The following is an 18840-nucleotide window of genomic DNA, read 5'->3' as shown; positions in this document are numbered from 1 at the left end:
GTCATATTCACTGTGTGTTTTTGTATTTCCACCAGGATTCCCGCCGTGGATCCAATCCTTTATAAATGATGCACTACTGTGTTGTGTGTTTTTGATAATCAGCTGCTGTACATATTCCTGGTTGGTTTTCATAGCTCAGAGGAAAATGGCCGCCACTATTTTCTTATAATAAACACATTTTACTGGGTGTGTGTTTTAGACAGGCTGCTACTGCGGCACCTCTCCAGCAGGGGGCAGCAGCGGGCTGGTCACGTTTTAGTTTTACTCTAATTATCGACATGGATGGTGATGTTTGGTGCCGTTTTGTCAAGTGATGCTTTCACATAACTTTGAATTTAATGTTTTGTCGTAAAGATTAAAAAAATGTGATTTTTGAATTTTTATCTCGTGTTTTCTCTACAAACTAAATCATCGGAGGGTTCAGATGTTCGACGGCGTTCAGGATCATTAGGTAGAAAAAAAATAAAGAGTAGATTAATATGGAGCTAAATATGGACCATAAAGTTCAAAAGAAAATTTTTTGATTAATCTCAAATTTTTTCGAAAAGAATTTAAAATGTTACCGTTTTTTCAGAATTATTATTATTTTTTTTTTTACTTAATCTCAAAATTTAAGTTGTTTATTTTTTTTTTGGTGAAATTTATTTTTTTTTCTATTTATAATGGCCCTAATGTCATTGCAAATACACAGAAAGGTAAGATACCCATAAAGTGGAGCTAAATAACTGAGACGGACGGGTTCTGGACGGGTTCTGGAGGTGAGAGAGTCCAGCTCCAACATGGCCGCTCAGTGAAGTCAGAGCAGAAAAACATCTGGATTGGTTTGTAAATCTTTGACAGACGGAGAGCTGAAGCTTCGCTACATCAGGAGAAAAAAGGCGGAAGTTGAAGCGGAGGCGCGGGCCTGCAGTGAAGCATGGAGGTGGCAGCATCATGCTGTTGGTCCAGTTCACAGAACAGACAAAAACATCACTGAACCAACACCTGGAGACCTGTCTCTCCCTCCTTCAGGTTCGTGGTTGCCCCCCCCTCCCCCCTCCCTCCCCCCCTGCTGTCTCCCCTCCCCCACCTGTTGTGGCCCCCAGCTCTCGGCTCCAGGTGTTTTCTAAAGCGCCGGTTTCTCCTGCCCGTTTTCAGAGCTAGTTGGGGAGATAAAGTAGTCCCTCCTGGTGGTTCGGACCGGATGCGCAGGTCTCTGCGGTTGCGGGCGGTTTGCGGTGTTTTTGTTGCGGCAGTGCGCAGTCCGTGTGCGGCAGAACAACAATAGAAAGCGGAGGAGGAGGAGCACCAGCGGCTTCTGGCAGCGGAGCGACACCGACGATCCTGTGGGACGATATGAGTCTTTGGATCGGACTCTTAAGCGAACAGAAGCGTGTGATGGAAGCTGGAAGGATCCGAGTCTGATACGAACCGAACCGAACCGGAGTGGAGCGTTTTTGTTGAGAGGAAGCGGCCGCAGCCATGATGGGAATGCTGGGAATCCTCCGCTGAGGATCCGCGGCGGCTGGGCCCAGGATCGGGGGAAAGATGGGAATGTGTCTTCGGATCCTGCTGCTGTTGGGTTCCTGCTGGCTCGTCTCAGGTAAGGTTCTGGTTCTGGAGGTTCTGGCTGTTTGGACCAGGGTGGGGGGTTCCAGTTGGATTCGGATTTTGTGTTTAGATTTCCAGGGCCTGCTAACGTTAGCTTCCAGCTAACATCCAGCTTGTTCTGGAAAAGGCTTTTTCCTGGGAATTCTGCTCATAAGTCCAGTTGTAGGTTCCGGTTCTGGACGGGATGTGGGGTCTGGTTCTGGTTCTGGTTGGATTCGGGAGTTTCGGTTGATTATTTGGAGCAGAGAGGGAATGTGGGAAACAACAACAGGAGCTATTGAAGCTACTTAGCATCAAAGCTAACAGGTTGTAGCTGCTAACCAACTAAGTAATTAGCTAGTTGCCTTTCAGCTGGTTAACCAGGGTAGGTTCTGGTTCTGATCCAAATATTATTACAGAGAAAAATCAGTTTTCCAGCAGAGCAACTCAGACCGGATGCTTCCCTGGAAAAACCTTCAGGTATGGAGATTCATCCATAACCTGCAGATTGATGGGAAACCTGGAGGAAAACAGGAAAACCTCAGCTGGGAATCATCAGCTCCATTAGCTTTAATGCACAGCGGAATCACAGAATAACAGGAAGTCCAGGAAATATTCCCTGGAAAACCTCAGAAACAGAAATGCTTGAGTCTGGATTTAAAGGGACAGACAGCTTTCCAGGTAGCTGAGGAGTTCTGGTTCTGGTTCACTGCAGCCTCTCAGCATGACAGAACCTCCACCGTGCTTCACTGATGCTAGAAGGAACACCTGCTGCCTCCAGGTTCTGCCATGTTGGGAATTTTGGGCTTTTTCCGCATTTTCCTTCAGTAAAACAGTGTCAGAGGTCGGTTCTGGTGGTTCTGATGTATCTCTCGGGTTGTGAGCTGCTCTTTTTAGACTCCAACACTAAGCTGAAATATTCTCTTATTTTATTGAATAACTTTATTGGTGCTGAAATCTCCTCCTGGTACCAAAGATCCAGTTTTCCTTCTGAGCAGGAACTGGACCGGCAGCGTTATGCAGCCCAATAACAGATAAAACTGATAAACTATTCCCACTCTGTTTTATTTATTGTTTTTGTTGCTTTGTTTGTTTATTTTGGATATAAAGGTGGACATCTATCATGCTGTTTGTCTTTTGCTGTGATAAATTTCTTACTATAATAAGAATTTGAACTTCTTATTGTCTCAGTAAATAAAAGATAAAAAACCAGAATCATCTGTTTTGTCAGATTTATTTTACTACCTTTTATGATGTGTGTTTAATGAGATTATCAGTAAATTAGGAAATATTCTGACTAAATGCAGTTATGGTGAGCAGTTTAAATTAAACTGGAGTCCAAAGGAAACAGAAATATGTTTGTGGTTTCAGTCATAAATGGTTCTTATAACCACTTTTATCATTATAGTAGTAAAACATATTATAATAAAACTTTTTTTTTTACAAAATTAAACCTTAGGAGAACTTGCATTATTATACTTTTATCAATATATTTCTTTAAAATTAGGCATGCACTGATATTAATATTAAAATTGCTGCTATTACCGATATTATTCACATTTCACTTCCGTTTCGACGCTTTTGGGGAAAAAATGTCCAGAAACAAAAAACAAGAGAATAATAAATATTTGTTGTTCATATCGGCTCAGTTTGATTTATTGGACCGATGCCGATATTTCGCGCATCTCTACTTAAAATGGTCTCCAAACGATATTTTGGTTTATTGCAGTAACGATTTGTTCTTTATTAGTTCTGGAACCGGGTTCTGGTTCTGTTTCCACTTTCTGTCTCCCTGCTAACACTTCCTGTGTGTCACCAGGCGAGCCGCTGCTGCTGTACGCCAACCGGCGGGACCTTCGCCTGGTGGACGCGGCGCGTGACAAGGCCAACGCCACGGTGGTGGTGGGCGGCCTGGAGGACGCCGCCGCCGTGGATTACGTCTACGCCCAGGGCCTCATCTACTGGAGCGACGTCAGCGAGGAGGCCATCAAACGGACCTCCTTCAACCGGACCGGCGCTGGCGCCGCCCAGACCGTGGTGCCGGGCCTGGCCGCGCCGGACGGCCTGGCCTGCGACTGGCTGGGCCTCAAGCTGTACTGGACCGACTCGGACACCAACCGGATCGAGGTGGCCGAGCTGGACGGGTCGCTGAGGAAGGTTCTGTTCTGGCAGGAGCTGGACCAGCCCAGAGCCATCGCCCTGGACCCGGAGCGAGGGTGAGTCCGGACGGTTCTGCTGCTGCTGGACGGGTTTAACCAGAGGCGAGGGGGAAACGGGTTCTGCTGCTTCTAAACGGCCTGGAGAGGAGTCGGTTCAGAACCACGTTTCTATTCATTGGATGTGAAGGAAACGGACCCGGTGGTCCTGGTGGTTCTGGTTCTGGTTCTGGGTTGTCCCCATGGTCTCAGCTGTGTGTCGTCCTCAGGTTCATGTACTGGACGGACTGGGGCGAGGTCCCAAAGATCGAGCGGGCCGGGATGGACGGGACCAACCGGTCCCTGCTGGTGGACCAGGACATCCACTGGCCCAACGGGCTGACGGTCGACTACGGCCAGCAGAAGCTCTACTGGGCCGACGCCAAGCACAACTTCATCCACCGCTGCAACCTGGACGGCTCCTCCAGGTACCAGCTGCCGGGTCCGACGCGGTTCTGCCGGGCCCGGACCCGATCTGATGTGTGTGTGCTGTGTTGCAGAGAAGTGGTGGTTAAAGGGGAGCTGCCTCACCCCTTCGCCCTCACCCTGTACGAGGACACTCTGTTCTGGACTGACTGGAACACACACTCCATCCACTCCTGCAGGAAGCAGACGGGTCGGGACCAGCGCATCGTCCACTCCCACATCTTCTCCCCGATGGACCTGCACGTCTTCAGCCCCAAGAGGCAACCCGTCTGTGAGTCTCAGCCTGCAGGGTCTCGTATCGACTGTGTCTGTCGCATATCTGGACCCGTCCAGACCTGCTACGCTCTCCTCCCGGCCGGTTCTGACCCGTTTCCGTGTCGATGTGTTGCAGCGCGGAGCAGCCCCTGCTCCCATGGCAACGCGGGATGCTCCCACCTCTGCCTGCTGTCCCCCAGCCGGCCCTTCTACCGCTGCGCCTGTCCCACCGGAGTCCAGCTGCTGGAGGACGGACAGACCTGCAGAGACGGTGAGGACGCCCTCCATCTTCATCACCATCATCATCATCATCATCACATATGGGCCCTTCCTGGTCTCAGTCTGTCTCAGAGAAGGAAACTAAATGTCAGCTGGTTAGAAGTCGTTAGTTATTCTGAAAAACTTTATTTGTGACGATTATCAGTTTGAACTGGAAGCTGCTACAGCCTGGTGGTTCTGGACCCGGTCTGGTCTGTTTGGACCTGGTCCAGTTGGTTTGGACCCGGACCGGGTATGTTTGGAACCGGTCCAGTTGCTGGTTTGTTGGTTCTGATCTGAATCGTTTGCAGAATCTCTCTCAGTTTGCAGATTGAGTCAATCGAGACGTTTGGAGCCAGACTTTGTTCTCCTCTGATCTGGAAGCGGGCCGGTGCTGGCCGGTACCGTTGCCATGGCAACCCGCTCCTCCCCCCACTGGTCTCCCCCTCCCTCCGGCTCCTCTGTTTACATTTTTCGGTGGGAAGCCGGCCTCGGGGGCGGGGCTACCGGACAAAGCCGCCTTTCAGGCCATTGTTGCGGCTCGGCGGTGGGAATGTGGCGGCGGCGTTCCAGGACCAGGAAGTCCTCCCAGCTCTGCACTGGGAGCGGGATGAAGGTCCAGCAGGAAAACTGGGAAAATTCACAGAAACTTCTGGACAGCTTTTATCAGGAAGCAGATATTTATTTTCAGGTTATTTTATTTTATGTTAAGGCTGCAGCAAACAGTTTTATTAGTAATGAATTATTTAGACGACTGATCGGGAAAACGTAGCGAATTTTCATTTAGCCACTTATGTAATGCATTACAAATAAATAATTTAATTCCTTTTTCATATGAGAAAACACTATGTTGACAGCTTTGCTCTGATCATTAAAAGATTGATTAATTTTAGTATTAACTAATAACTGGATAACTAAAGGTGATTAATAATTATTATTGTTTCCAGTTTGTGGACCAGTCAAAGGCCTTTTCAACCATAAATGTTTCGTCTTCCTGCTCTGTCTTGTTCTATCAGTAAACCATTACAGACTGATCGATTACTGAATGAGTTCAGTAATTGATTAATCGATTCAGCCCTGATTCTGATGGATATTTGATGATTTATTTTATTGTTTTTTAGTTGCTGTGATAATGACTCCTGGTCGATGCTAACATGCTAACAGGTGCGACCCAGATGCTGCTGCTGGCCCGGCGGACCGACCTGCGTCAGATCTCCCTGGACACGCCCGACTTCACTGACGTCATCCTGCAGGTGGACGACATCCGGCACGCCATCGCCATCGACTACGACCCGGTGGACGGATACGTCTACTGGACGGACGACGACGTGAAGGCCATCCGCCGCGCGCGCCTGGACGGCGGCGACGCCCAGTTCGTGGTCACCTCACAGGTCAGCCACCCGGACGGCATCGCCGTGGACTGGATCGCCCGGAACCTGTACTGGACCGACACGGGGACGGACCGCATAGAGGTGACCCGTCTGGACGGAACCATGAGGAAGATCCTGATCTCCGAGGACCTGGACGAGCCCAGAGCCATCGTCCTGGACCCGGTGGCTGGGTGAGTCCCGCCGCCGGCCCACCGGCCCTGCCGCGGTACGGCTCCGTGACGGTTCCATTTGACCCGCAGGTACATGTACTGGACGGACTGGGGCGAGGTTCCGAAGATCGAGCGGGCCGACCTGGACGGGCTGGAGCGGCTGGTGATGGTGAACACGTCGCTGGGCTGGCCCAACGGCCTGGCGCTCGACTACGAGCAGCGGCAGATCTACTGGGGAGACGCCAAGACGGACAAGATTGAGGTCAGTCCAGGCTCGGGTTCTGGTCCAACAGAACCGGGTCAGACCCAGGGTCAGGTTCAAAGGAACTCAGGGTTTCGGCTGTTGTTCAGTTTTCTGGAAGTTTGTTGCAGATTTGTGGTGCATAGAAGCTGAATGCTGCTTCTCTATGTTTGGTTCTGGTTCTGATGCAGAGCAGAACCAGAACCAGCAGGTTGATCCAGCATCAGATCAGATCTTATTTTGTTCAGTGGTTTATAAACTACCGGGTGGTGGTGTAGAACCGGGTGGTGTAGAACCAGATCATTTCTGATCTGGATTAAAAATGAAGAAGCTGTAAAAGTTTCTTGTTGGTTCTGGTTCTGGTCCAGAGTTGGAGACCGGGGAGAAACCAGGCATTCAAACTGGAAGCTTTGAAAACACGGACTGATCTGGATCATATATCCGATCAGAACCGGTCCGTTCAGCTCAGCTCCCCGCTCAGAACCACATCTGGTTCTGATTGTGGCCCGGCTCTCCAGCTGTGGTCTGCTCTGTTTAGAACCGCGCTGCGGTCCGATCCAGCCTGCTGGGTCCGGCGCTCCCGATGGAAACTCCTTATTTATTCGCCAGACTGAGGAAGAGGAGGAGGAAGAAGAGGGCCGACCCGGCGGCAGCCAATCGCAGCGCTCCACAACGCCGACCTGCACATTCATCAGAACTGGATCAGAACCGGGTTTTATCTTCTTGATCAGAACAGATCTGGTTGGATCTGCTGAGGGACAGATTATTCCAGATTATTCCAGATTATTATGAGGCGGTGACCTCATGAGGAACAGAGGTCCCCTGGTTCTGTTGGACAGTCCAACTGGGTCAGACCTGCAACCGCCCAGCCGGAACACGGCTGGTTTTCCTCCTTAAAATCAGTTCTTATATTAATCTTCATGTATCTCCTTCAGCTGAACGTTAATCCTGAATCCGGTCCGTTTTTATTAATCAGCTTTGCTTCAGAGCAGCGGTGTCCAAAGTGTGGTTCAGGGGCCGTCTGTGGTCCGGCTGCAGTTTGTTTTAATCTAAATTATTTCCCACATCATTTCCTAACATTGGAAAATATTTGACAGAAAATATTCATGTTTTTATAACCAAACTTTTCCATAAAGCGACTTCACTGAACTCAAATTAGCTTTCATCTAATTTATGAAACTTTGCGAAATATAGCAAATGTTTTGAAAGAAAGTGACACAAATTTTGTTTTTAGAAGAGAATAAATTTATTAAATCAATCCCAAAGGAATTTAAAAACTAGAAGTCTTTTAATGCAAAAGTTTTGGATCTGTGATGAATTTTCACAAAAAACTAAAATTGGAATATTTCATTGGCTTGATTTAAATCTTAAATCTGTGTGTGTGTGTGTGTGTGTGTGTGTGTGTGTGTGTGTGTGTGTGTGTGTGTGTGTGTGTGCGCAGGTGATGAACATGAACGGGACGGGCCGACGGGTGCTGGTGGAGGACAAACTTCCCCACATCTTCGGCTTCAGCCTGCTGGGCGACTTCGTCTACTGGACGGACTGGCAGCGCCGCAGCATCGAGCGCGTCCACAAACGCACCGCCGAGCGCGAGTTCATCATCGACCAGTTGCCCGACCTCATGGGCCTGAAGGCCACGCACCTGCACCGCGCCGCCGGTGAGTCCGCTGATGTCACAAGGGGGCGGGGCCTAGCCGGAAGCATCTCCTTTCTTTTGTTCCCTCCTTCTTCTTGAGTTTGCTGGCGGTTGGCAAACATCTTTAGGTGTGCATTAGCGCCACCTAGTGGCGGGGAAAGAAGAATGGCAATACTGTTCAAATATGTTTAGTTTGATGTGAATTATCTAAGTTTCCAGAAGAAAAAGAAAAGTGAATAAAGTTTAATTCCACTTCAGCTCCACCTCTGTCCTTCAACCAGCAGCTTAAAGTGTGATTGGTCATTGTCAGCACTGTGACCTTTGAACCTTCTTAGGGACTTCCTGTTTCAGTGAACCTTTTTATGACACTAGAGCGCTGAATAAGCAATCTTATAGTAGGCTTATCTGACCCACAGAGTTTTTTTTTTTGTTTTGCTGTATTTTTTATTTTTGTTTATGAACTTCCATCCTAGCTTTGCAACATTTATTAAAGAAAAAGTTTTACATCTTTGTTCAAACTGTTTGAGTCAGATGGATCTCCCTGAGCTGCTGCCTGACGATATGAACCAAAAACAGCCAATCAGAGCCAAGAGGCGGGGCTTCTTGCTGTCAATCATTCTTGTGTACTCGCTGCTAAATGTGATAATGGTGGAGAAACAGCTTACAGTGACAGGAAATCTGTTTCTGCTATGCTAACTAGCCTAGCATTCATGACAGTCTATGCTAACTGCAGCATAGCAGAGAGAAACGGGGAAGGGTCTGTTCTGGTTCTGGTTTTGTAGTTTATGTTCTGGTTCTGCCTGTGCAGGGACCAACCCGTGCGCTGACAGTAATGGCGGCTGCAGCCACCTGTGCCTGCACACGCCTCAGGGCGTGCGGTGCGGCTGCCCGAACGGCCTGGAGCTGCTGGGCGACCTGCAGAGCTGCATCGTCCCGGAGGCCTTCCTGCTCTTCTCGCGCCACACCGACATCCGCCGCATCTCCCTGGAGACCAACAGCAACACCATGGCCATCCCGCTCACCGGCGTCAAGGAGGCCTCCGCCCTCGACTTCGACATCACCGACAACCGCATCTACTGGACCGACATCACGCTCAAGGTGAATCTGGGCCCGGCCCGAACCTCCAGGACCACCGGAACCGGCCTCTAACCTGTCCTCTTTTTGGTTCTGCAGACCATCAGCCGGGCCTTCATGAACGGCAGCGCGCTGGAGCACGTGGTCCAATTCGGCCTGGATTACCCAGAAGGCATGGCGGTGGACTGGCTGGGCAAGAACCTGTACTGGGCCGACACTGGAACCAACCGCATCGAGGTGGCCAAGCTGGACGGGCAGCACCGCCAGGTTCTGGTCTGGAAGGACCTGGACAGCCCGCGGGCCCTGGCGCTGGACCCGGTCGAGGGGTGAGGCTCCGCTTCTCCTGGACCCGGTCCTGTTCCGACCCGTTTCTGTTTTGACCCATTTCCATCCCTGCAGGTACATGTACTGGACCGAGTGGGGCGGGAAGCCCAAGATCGACCGGGCCACCATGGACGGAACTGGCCGCATCACGCTGGTGTCGAACGTGGGCCGGGCCAACGGACTCACCATCGACTACGCCGAGCGGCGCCTGTACTGGGCCGACCTGGACACCACGCTCATCGAGTCCTCCAACATGCTGGGTAATTATCAACAGAACCGGAAACAACCTCCAGAATCCCGGGGTCCAAACCCAGCAGGTGCTCCTCCGGGCAGAACCAGGGGAACCTGCTACTGGGTGCAGTTAAGATTCTGGTTAAGGGTCGTGCTGTGGTGGCGCAGCGGGTTAGCACGCCCCACGTTTGGAGGCCTTAGTCCTCGACGCGGACGTCGCGGGCTCGACTCCCGGTCCCGACGACCTTTACCGCATGTCTTCCCCCCTCTCCTCACCCTCCTTCCTGTCTGCCTACTGTAGAAAAATACGAGCCGCTAGCGCCGCAAAAACTCTTAGGAGAAAAAAAAAGAAAGGAAAAAAAAGATTCTGGTTAAGTCTACCTCGCTCACCTGGGTCGGACCTTCAGAGAACTCGGATCAGGTTCTGCAGCTGCAGTCGGGTTTTTGGGTTGTCTGTTAAAACGCTGCTCAGAAAGTTCTACAGCTCCGTCTAACCTGAATCCAACCAGAACCAGAACGGTTCTGATTGGATTCAACTGGTTTCGGATCAGTTCTTTCAGTCATTTTAGGTTCGACTTGAGATTGTTTTAAAAAATTTCATGCAGTTAGTCTGGATTCTGGAAGGTACTGGGTGGGTTTTAAACTGGTACTTGGACTCGTCTGTGTGAATAGAAACTGGCGGAATTTCACAGAACCGATTGAACCCACTTTCTTTCTGAACTGGTTTCGGACTGGTTTTGGTCTTGAATGTAGAAAGTATTCGCCTTCATTTTGACTCGGTTCAGACTGGTTTTGATCTGGTTTCGGAATGATTACATGCCCGTGGTCCCAGTGTTGATTCTGAACTGGTTTTGGACAGGTACTGGACTGGTTGTGGGGTTTAAGACTTATGGACCATTTTCATTGCCTAGTCTTGGACTCGTAACGCTCTGTGTGAACAGAAACCGGCTGTTTCTTGGTACCGATCGAACCCGGTCTTGGTCTGGTTCTGGTTTCGTCATGATTTTTCCGATTTCTCATCTTACAGGCAAGGAGCGAGAGGTGATTGCCGACGACCTGCCTCACCCGTTCGGCCTCACCCAGTACCAGGACTACATCTACTGGACGGACTGGAGCCACCGCAGCATTGAGCGGGCCAACAAGACAAGCGGCCAGAACCGGACCCTGATCCAGGGACACCTGGACTACGTGATGGACATCCTGGTGTTCCACTCGTCCCGGCAGGCCGGCTGGAACGCCTGTGCCTCCACCAACGGCCACTGCTCCCACCTGTGCCTTGCCGTGCCCAGCAGCTTTGTCTGCGGATGCCCCGCCCACTTCTCGCTCAACCTCGACAACAAGACGTGCAGCGGTGAGCCACCCGGACTCGACCGCGACCTGGACAGGTTTTGCTCAGGTCTCTGATCAGTCTGCTTGTCACATGCAGCTCCCACGGCGTTCCTGCTCTTCAGCCAGAAGGCGGCCATCAACCGCATGGTGATCGACGAGCAGCAGAGCCCCGACATCGTCCTGCCCATTCAGAACCTGAAGAACGTTCGGGCCATTGACTACGACCCGCTGGACAAGCAGCTGTACTGGATCGACTCCAAGCAGAACGTTATTCGCCGCGCCCAGGAGGACGGCAACCAGGTGGGGAAGCTGACCCGACCGAACCCAACTCCTTTGGGTTCTGATGGTTAGCTTAGGGAGGTTGGAGACCCAACGGGACCCATACCCATTCCCGCTTCTGAAGCGGGAAGGGTTTGTATGCATTAGCATTAGACTTATGCTAACCAGAGCAGCATTAGCTTAACCACAGCAATTTTCACAACTGATTATCAGCTAAGAATAAGTAGCTGATGAAGAGAAAAAGTAAATAATAAAAATGAACAGTACGGAAGCTGACACTAATATCGGAGGGTCCTGATCCAGTTGGCCGTGTTCTGTCTGGTTCTGTTAGACTGTGACGGTGGTGTCCAGCTCCCTTCTCGGACCCTTTGATCTCAGCATCGACATCTTCAGCCGATTCATCTACTGGACCAGCGAGGTGACCAACGTCATCAATGTGACCCGGACGGATGGCAGCCGGGTCGGCGTGGTTCTGCGGGGCGAGCACGACAAGCCGCGGGCCATCGTGGTGAACCCAGAGAGAGGGTGAGTCCGAGTGGTTCTCCCAGTGCCGGACCCTGGGTCAACAAAACTTGTATAAGTGACCTGTTTGTTAGCAATAGGTGTTAGCACTGGGTGCTAACAAACAGGTCAGTCACGCTAACAGAACCTGTTCCACAGGTACATGTACTTCACCAACCTGCAAGACCGCTCACCCAAGATTGAGCGGGCGGCGCTGGATGGGACGGAGCGTGAGGTTCTGTTCTTCAGCAACCTGGGAAAACCCGTGGCGCTGGCTGTGGACAACGAGGCGGGGAAACTGTTCTGGGTCGACTCAGATCTGCGCCGCATTGAGAGCAGCGACTTGTCAGGTGAGTTCTGTTAAAGATCCGACCGGAAGCAGAATCTGACAGGAAGCAGGACCCGACAGGAAGCCATCCTGGACTTACCTGCTGCTGTTTCCATTCAGCCTGCTGGAAACCATGACTTTTGACCCTCCCAGGTAGCGAAAAAACCTTTGATGTAGAAACTCTAGAAGACTCCAGAGAGATAATCTGATATTTTAGTTTCAGTTGGTGCCCCCTGCAGGCCATCCAGAGGAACAGCAGTGTGTCCATCGAGACAAAAAATAATAGAAAATAAGATATTTTGATGTTAATGAGATATAAACCTCGAAGGTTTTTTAATCTCGTTAAAATGAGAAACTTCTCCTGAATTTATTTCCAAGTTCTGTCAGATAAACATGAATCCTGATGTTCTCTAAAGCTGGAGAGGCTTTAGGTTTTCCTCCACGTGAGTGAAGAGGATGACTGGATCAATAAAATATTTATTTCTGTCATTTCTAACCTTCTATATTCTATACACAAGTCAAAGGATGCTGAAAAAGCAAACAAAAACTGAACAAAAGAATACTAAACTTTAACCCAGAAATATATTATAAACGATATTTAAATTCCTGTTGATGACCAGAGCGAAATGTTGACTGAAGCTCATTCTGATCCTCCTGAGCTCAGGTGAAAGGTGTGTTTAACGGTGTCCCCCCCTCTCCCTCCTGCCTCCTCTCCCATTTTGTTGCCTTTGTTCCTGAAGTTCTCGCCCTTGTTTTTTCTCCCTGGTGCTTTTGGTGAGCACTGCAGGAGCCAATCGGATTGTGATCGCGGACTCAAACATCCTGCAGCCGGTGGGCCTGACGGTGTTCGGGAACCACCTGTACTGGATCGACAAGCAGCAGCAGATGATCGAACGCATCGACAAGACGACGAGGGAGGACCGCACCAAGGTGCAGGCGCGGGTCGCCTCCCTGAGCGACATCCACGCCGTGCACGAGATCGACATGAACGAGTACCGTGAGTCCACCGCCGCCGACGGAACATAGACTGACCTACCAGCAGCTGACCTCATCTAAGAATGTCCAGAACCAGACCCAAACCCAGAATAAAACAACCTCAAAACCAAAACCTGAGTCTAAATTAACCTCTCTAAAGACGTCTCAAACCCAAAACCAGTTTCCAACTGAAAACTAGGCCTGTCCCAAACTGAGGCCAGAATCAGTTTAAAAGCCAGTTTTAGACTGAAAACATTTCCACAGTCAATCTTAGACCAGTCCACAACCCAAAGGACAGAAAAACCTGAAACTAAACTGGAAATGTCTGAAACTTTAAGACCTTCAAACCTAAACCAGAATAACAACAGTTTTTGAATAGTTTTCTAGCTGAAATGATCTAAAACCAATCTAGACCAAAGCTAAAGCGAGTCCAGAACCAAACAAGACAAACCTGAGTTCTGGTTTACCTGCTCTAACTTCCTGTTTCCTCCTGCAGGAAACCATCCTTGCACCCGGGACAACGGCGGCTGCTCCCACATCTGCATCGTGAAGGGCGACGGAACCACGCGCTGCTCCTGCCCCGTCCACCTGGTGCTGCTGTCCGACGAGCTCACCTGTGGAGGTGAGCCTGTCGCCGAGCCGCCCCGTTGCCACTCCGCCGGTGGCGACCCATTGACCCGTCCTCTCTCTCTCCTCAGAACCGCCCACCTGCTCACCCGATCAGTTCGCCTGCGTCTCTGGAGAGGTGGACTGCATCCCCAACACCTGGAGGTGCGACGGCTTCCCTGAGTGCGACGACCACAGCGACGAGAAGGAATGTCCCGTCTGCTCCGAGTCCGAGTTCCAGTGCGACAGCCGGCAGTGCGTGGGGCAGAGCGAGCGCTGCAACGGGGAGGTCAACTGCCAGGACGGGTCCGACGAGAACAAGTGTGAAGATGATCCAGGTCCAGAGGCTAAAATAATCTCTAAGCCATGAAACCAATTCTCAACTATACAATCGTCAGTCTAGTCTAAAACTGGGTCGAAACCAGTCCAGAACCAAAAACAGGAAAAAACCTCAATAGAAACTGGGAATGTCTCCCAGTTCTGGTACTGATGTGTTCTGGTTCTGTTCCCAGTCCGGTGTCTGGCGGACCAGTTCTCCTGCGCCAACGGCCAGTGCATCGGGATCCACCAGAAGTGCGACCACAACACGGACTGCAGCGACAACTCAGACGAGATGGACTGCTGTGAGTCTGGTCCCGACCCGGCTCCGACCCAGTTCTGGTGGTCTCTTTGTGCCGACGCTCTCCTGTACTTACAGACCCGCCGGAGCTGCCGGCGCCGACCAACAGCACCATCAGCTCCATCGTTGCCGTGGTGATGGCGCTGTTCGTGGTGGGCGCCATCTACTTCGTGTGCCAGCGCGTCCTCTGCCCCCACATGAAGGACGACGGCGAGACGGTCGCCAACGACTTCGTGGTCCATGGCCAGGCCTCGGTGCCGCTCGGATACGTGCCGCACCCCGGGTCGCTGTCCAGCTCGCTGCCGGGTAAGGCGGGTCGCGCTGGGGGGGCGGGGCCAGTTGTGACCCGGTTCTGACCCACTCTCTGTCTGCAGGTATGTCCAGAGGGAAGTCTGTGATTGGCTCCCTGAGCATCATGGGCGGCAGCAGCGGCCCTCCGTACGACCGCGCCCACGTCACCGGAGCGTCATCCAGCAGCTCCTCCAGCACCAAGGGCACCTACTTCCCCCCGGTGAGACCCGACCTGTCCGGTTCTGGTTCTGGTTCTGGTTCTGGTCTCATGCTGTCTGTCTTCCAGATCCTGAACCCGCCGCCGTCGCCCGCCACCGTCCGCTCCCAGTACACCCTGGAGTTCGGCTACTCCTCCAACAGCCCCTCCACCCACCGCTCCTACAGGTACTAACGGGCCGGGTCGGAACCACCAGACGGATCAGGGCTATGGCAGGCAGTTTTACCCAAACATGCTAAGTCAGATTTCTGATTATATTTGGACTAAATGACGTCAGATTATTAAATATATCTGCAACTGAATTATTATCATAATGTAAATTTGAGATGCCATTAATTTATTTTTAGAAACTGATTAAACTAATAACTTAAAAACAAATAATGACTCAACGAAACAAACAGAAACATCTGGACTTTAGTTCTGACTCGTCATGATTCCTTTTAAATCCTCTCTGATAAATTAAAGAGATCATGGATGGTTTTAATCTAGACTAGTTTTCTATGCTGATATCTTGAATTGACATTTTGACCAGTCAGAATGACGTCACTAATATCTGGAGTAATTATTATTTCTAGTCAAACTGCTCAGATTTTCCGTTGGGGAATGTTTGCTACCGCAGCAGCTTTTGCTCCTTAAAGCCGTTTTTAGGTGTAAATAACTTTGGTAGCCTGGCAGAGAAAACAACATCTTTGATATCTTGAATCATTATTCTGTCAAAACGTCCCAAATTTATGAAACACTTTCAAATTTCAATGAGAAATGAAACATTTTTTGAAAACGCTCCTTTTCCAGCTTGTCGACAGCAGCACTTTTTGCTCCTTAAATATGTTCAGATTTATGAAGCAGTTTCTATGGAAGCATTTTGCTGCCAGAGGTTGGAAATCAATTCAATCAATTTTCTTATTTCTAATAAGAGAAATCTTATTAGAACATAGTCTATATGAGATGCAAAACGACAGTAAAGTTTCTCGTTACAATATAAAGATACAATCCTCTGACAGATCCTGAGTTATTAAAGACCCATAAATCGTTTCCCTCTCTCTCTTCACAGCTTCAGCCTGTCTGACTGAAAACTGAACACCTTTTGGGTTTAATAAAATACAAATCTCGTCTTAACATGTTTTTAAAATCTTACTGAATTTCAGCTAAACGTTTCCATGCGTTTTTTGCCTTCTGCTGGCAGCTGTCTGGGCAGCTCAGTGGCAGCTCTTTACATGAAATTTCTCAATTCAGAATCTAAAGTGTAACTTTGAGTAATGATTAGGTTTGTCATGTCTGGAATTGTAATCACAGATGCTTGGCCACTCGGTGACGCCATCTTGAAAAGCATTTGATCCATTCAAACTGAATAAATCTTCAGCTGTTTTTCCGTCTGCTCAGAAAGTGAAAGTCAGTCAGTGAAAGTTATGTTAAACTAGCTTGCCATACATTTGGCTCTCCATAGATTGGTGAATACAAACTGATGTTTTCATCCTTCCAGCTACCGGCCCTACACCTACCGCCACTTTGCCCCGCCCACCACGCCCTGTAGCACCGACGTCTGCGACAGCGACTACACACCGGGCCGCCGGCCGCTCAAGTCCGCCGCCGCCAAGGGCTACACCAGTGACCTCAACTATGACTCGGAGCCGTTCCCGCCGCCGCCCACACCGCGCAGCCAGTACCTGTCGGCGGAGGAGAACTGCGAAAGCTGCCCGCCGTCGCCGTACACAGAGCGCAGCTACTCCCACCACCTGTACCCACCGCCGCCGTCCCCGTGCACGGACTCCTCGTGAGCCAAGCCCCGCCCCCTCCCTGTATATAACAATTGTTGATATCTGAGGCGAAAAGAGAAAACGGGAAGAGACTGCGGCGGCGGCGCTAAAAGGGAAGTGGAGGACGGCGACCTGCAAAACATTTGTACAGAACAGAGAAATCATATTTATATATTTTCTATACTGATGATGATGATGATGATGATGCCATAGAGTTTGTAATTTGTACATTTTTAATAGAAACTTTTATTAAACTCGCCACAGAGAAAAGTTGCCTTAAAGTCAAACGGGACCGCGGCGGCGCTGGCCAGTCGGACTCCTGGTGCCAAATACACAGGCCCCTCCCACTCTGGGGTTCTGGGGCGGGGCATCATAATTTTGTCCCTGTCGGGCCTCCATACAACCACATGCTGGCCCCGCCCCCGCCTGTTTTCACACCACGAGGAAGATCTGCTCCTCATCATCATCACAACCTGTGCCTGAGCAGTGCCACAGCTACATGTGCTTTTATTTTGAAATCCCCACTGAAAGCTCTAGTATTTTTGTACCACATACTGTGTAGATACGTATTTATAAGCTATATAGAGAATCGATGTAAATGTCTCGCCTGCAGCTCTTCATTCCTCTTTTTTATTCCCTCCTTCTATTTTTCTACAGAATCGCTGACAATCTCACAACCTGTCCTCGTTTTTACTGTCCTCAGCATCAGGACGCAGGGGTCGGAGGTCATTTTCTGACCCCCTGAGCCCAGTCCCAGTCAGAACTGCACCAGCACCAGTCCAGACAATCTCTAGCAGGTCTGACCAGAACCGAAGAGGTCTGGCTCAGACCTGAGAAAGCACAAAGAACCCAGGGCAGCTGGACGGGTTGGAGCCCCGCCCCCTCACAGAGAGCTCTGATTGGTTGATTACATGGAGACCTTAACGAGTTTTTAAACATTAAGACCAAAATCTGACCAACGTGTTTTTCTACGCTGTCTCCATACGGCCTTGATACCTATTCACAGTCTGCTGCCAGTCCAGAACCTCTAAGGCCTCCACAAAACGTCTTGGCACTGCAGGACTTCCATATACCTTAAATACGTCCTTTTGGGTCGCCTGATTCTGGCAGTGCAGGGTCTCTGAATGTCACACACAGTTTCTGTCTGTCCTTGGTCTCCGTATTGCCACATCACTAAGTTTTTGTCACTTGGAAGCTCCCATATAGCTCAGACGTTCAGTTTTTTTACCAGCCTGAGTCTCTGTGACCTGAGTTCTGGTACTGCATGACCACATAGTGTCTGACCATCCCAAGTCTTTCTACTTCCTCCACATTTAATTTTTGACCACCCTGGGTCTCCTTACCTACTTAACATTTAAATCTTGGCCTTTCTGAGCCTCCATACGTCCTTCATGTTCCGTTTGTAGTTCTTCTGAGCCTTCGTACAGCCTCTAAATGTAGGTTTTTGACCATTCCGAGTCTCCATACTTTCTCTTCATTCAGTTTTCGACCCTCCTGTTTCACCGTACCTCCTCTACAATCAGTTTTTGGCCCCTCTGAGCCTCCGTTCCTCCTCCATGTGTCCTCAGACAATGTTGCCTGTATTTCAACCCTGCTCCTCTACATGTGCTCTCTTCTGGCGGAAAAGTTCTCATTTCTGCACTTTAGACGGTTTTCTTGTCTAATTTTATTCGGTACCAAGTGACTGAAGCTGAGGCGATGCTAAGAGTCCTCTCTGCTCCGACGGTTTTTAAGATCTGGGACATCAGATGTGAACAAAAATCTTTAAAAACCTCTTTAAGCTGAACTGGAATCAAACCTGTGATCTGATTTTTAAAAGCCACTAATGAACCATCCGAGGGAAATAATTCAGTTACAGTGAAATAAATGAGAACTGTTGATTTAATGCTGGTGTTTGTGTTTTTATATGAAGTGTTTTTCACAGATTTCCACCAAATTACTCTCTGTTGGGTTTTGGAGGATTTTCTGTTTGCTGAGTTTCTGGACAGATTACAAATGAAGACTAAATGATGATTTGCTCATTGATCCTGCAGACCCTCTTCCGGCCTGCAGGTGGTGCTGTGGGGCAGAGGGGAAGTGGACAGTAGAGGCTCGCAGGAAGTAGAAAGGTGGACGGGTTCGGCTCCAGCTCGTTACTCATCAGATGCTGAATCTGTTTCTGTTAAACATAAACTGAGTGAACGTTTCCTGCA

The 18840-nt window shown here is 49.8% G+C and overlaps 1 protein-coding gene across 1 annotated transcript; it reads left to right on the top strand.

Annotated features, from left to right (window-relative positions):
* Window positions 1-1120: 1120 nt before the first annotated feature.
* lrp6 (low density lipoprotein receptor-related protein 6) lies at window positions 1121-16918 on the top strand. Its single transcript, XM_028043593.1, has 23 exons — window positions 1121-1582; window positions 3389-3785; window positions 3995-4192; window positions 4265-4461; window positions 4582-4716; window positions 5868-6264; window positions 6334-6505; window positions 7926-8142; window positions 8929-9218; window positions 9294-9520; window positions 9594-9778; window positions 10777-11100; window positions 11176-11378; window positions 11689-11882; window positions 12018-12208; window positions 12974-13183; window positions 13658-13783; window positions 13860-14105; window positions 14280-14390; window positions 14465-14692; window positions 14761-14897; window positions 14964-15061; window positions 16375-16918. Exons 1-23 carry the CDS (start codon window positions 1528-1530, stop codon window positions 16667-16669), a joined length of 4833 nt encoding a protein of 1610 aa, XP_027899394.1. The 5' UTR covers window positions 1121-1527; the 3' UTR covers window positions 16670-16918.
* Window positions 16919-18840: the final 1922 nt, after the last annotated feature.

This window comes from Xiphophorus couchianus, chromosome 17, assembly GCF_001444195.1.
Source record: "Xiphophorus couchianus chromosome 17, X_couchianus-1.0, whole genome shotgun sequence".
Classification (NCBI taxonomy): domain Eukaryota; kingdom Metazoa; phylum Chordata; class Actinopteri; order Cyprinodontiformes; family Poeciliidae; genus Xiphophorus; species Xiphophorus couchianus.
Note: the sequence above shows the minus strand (reverse complement) of the source record. Positions and strands in the feature narration are given on the sequence as shown.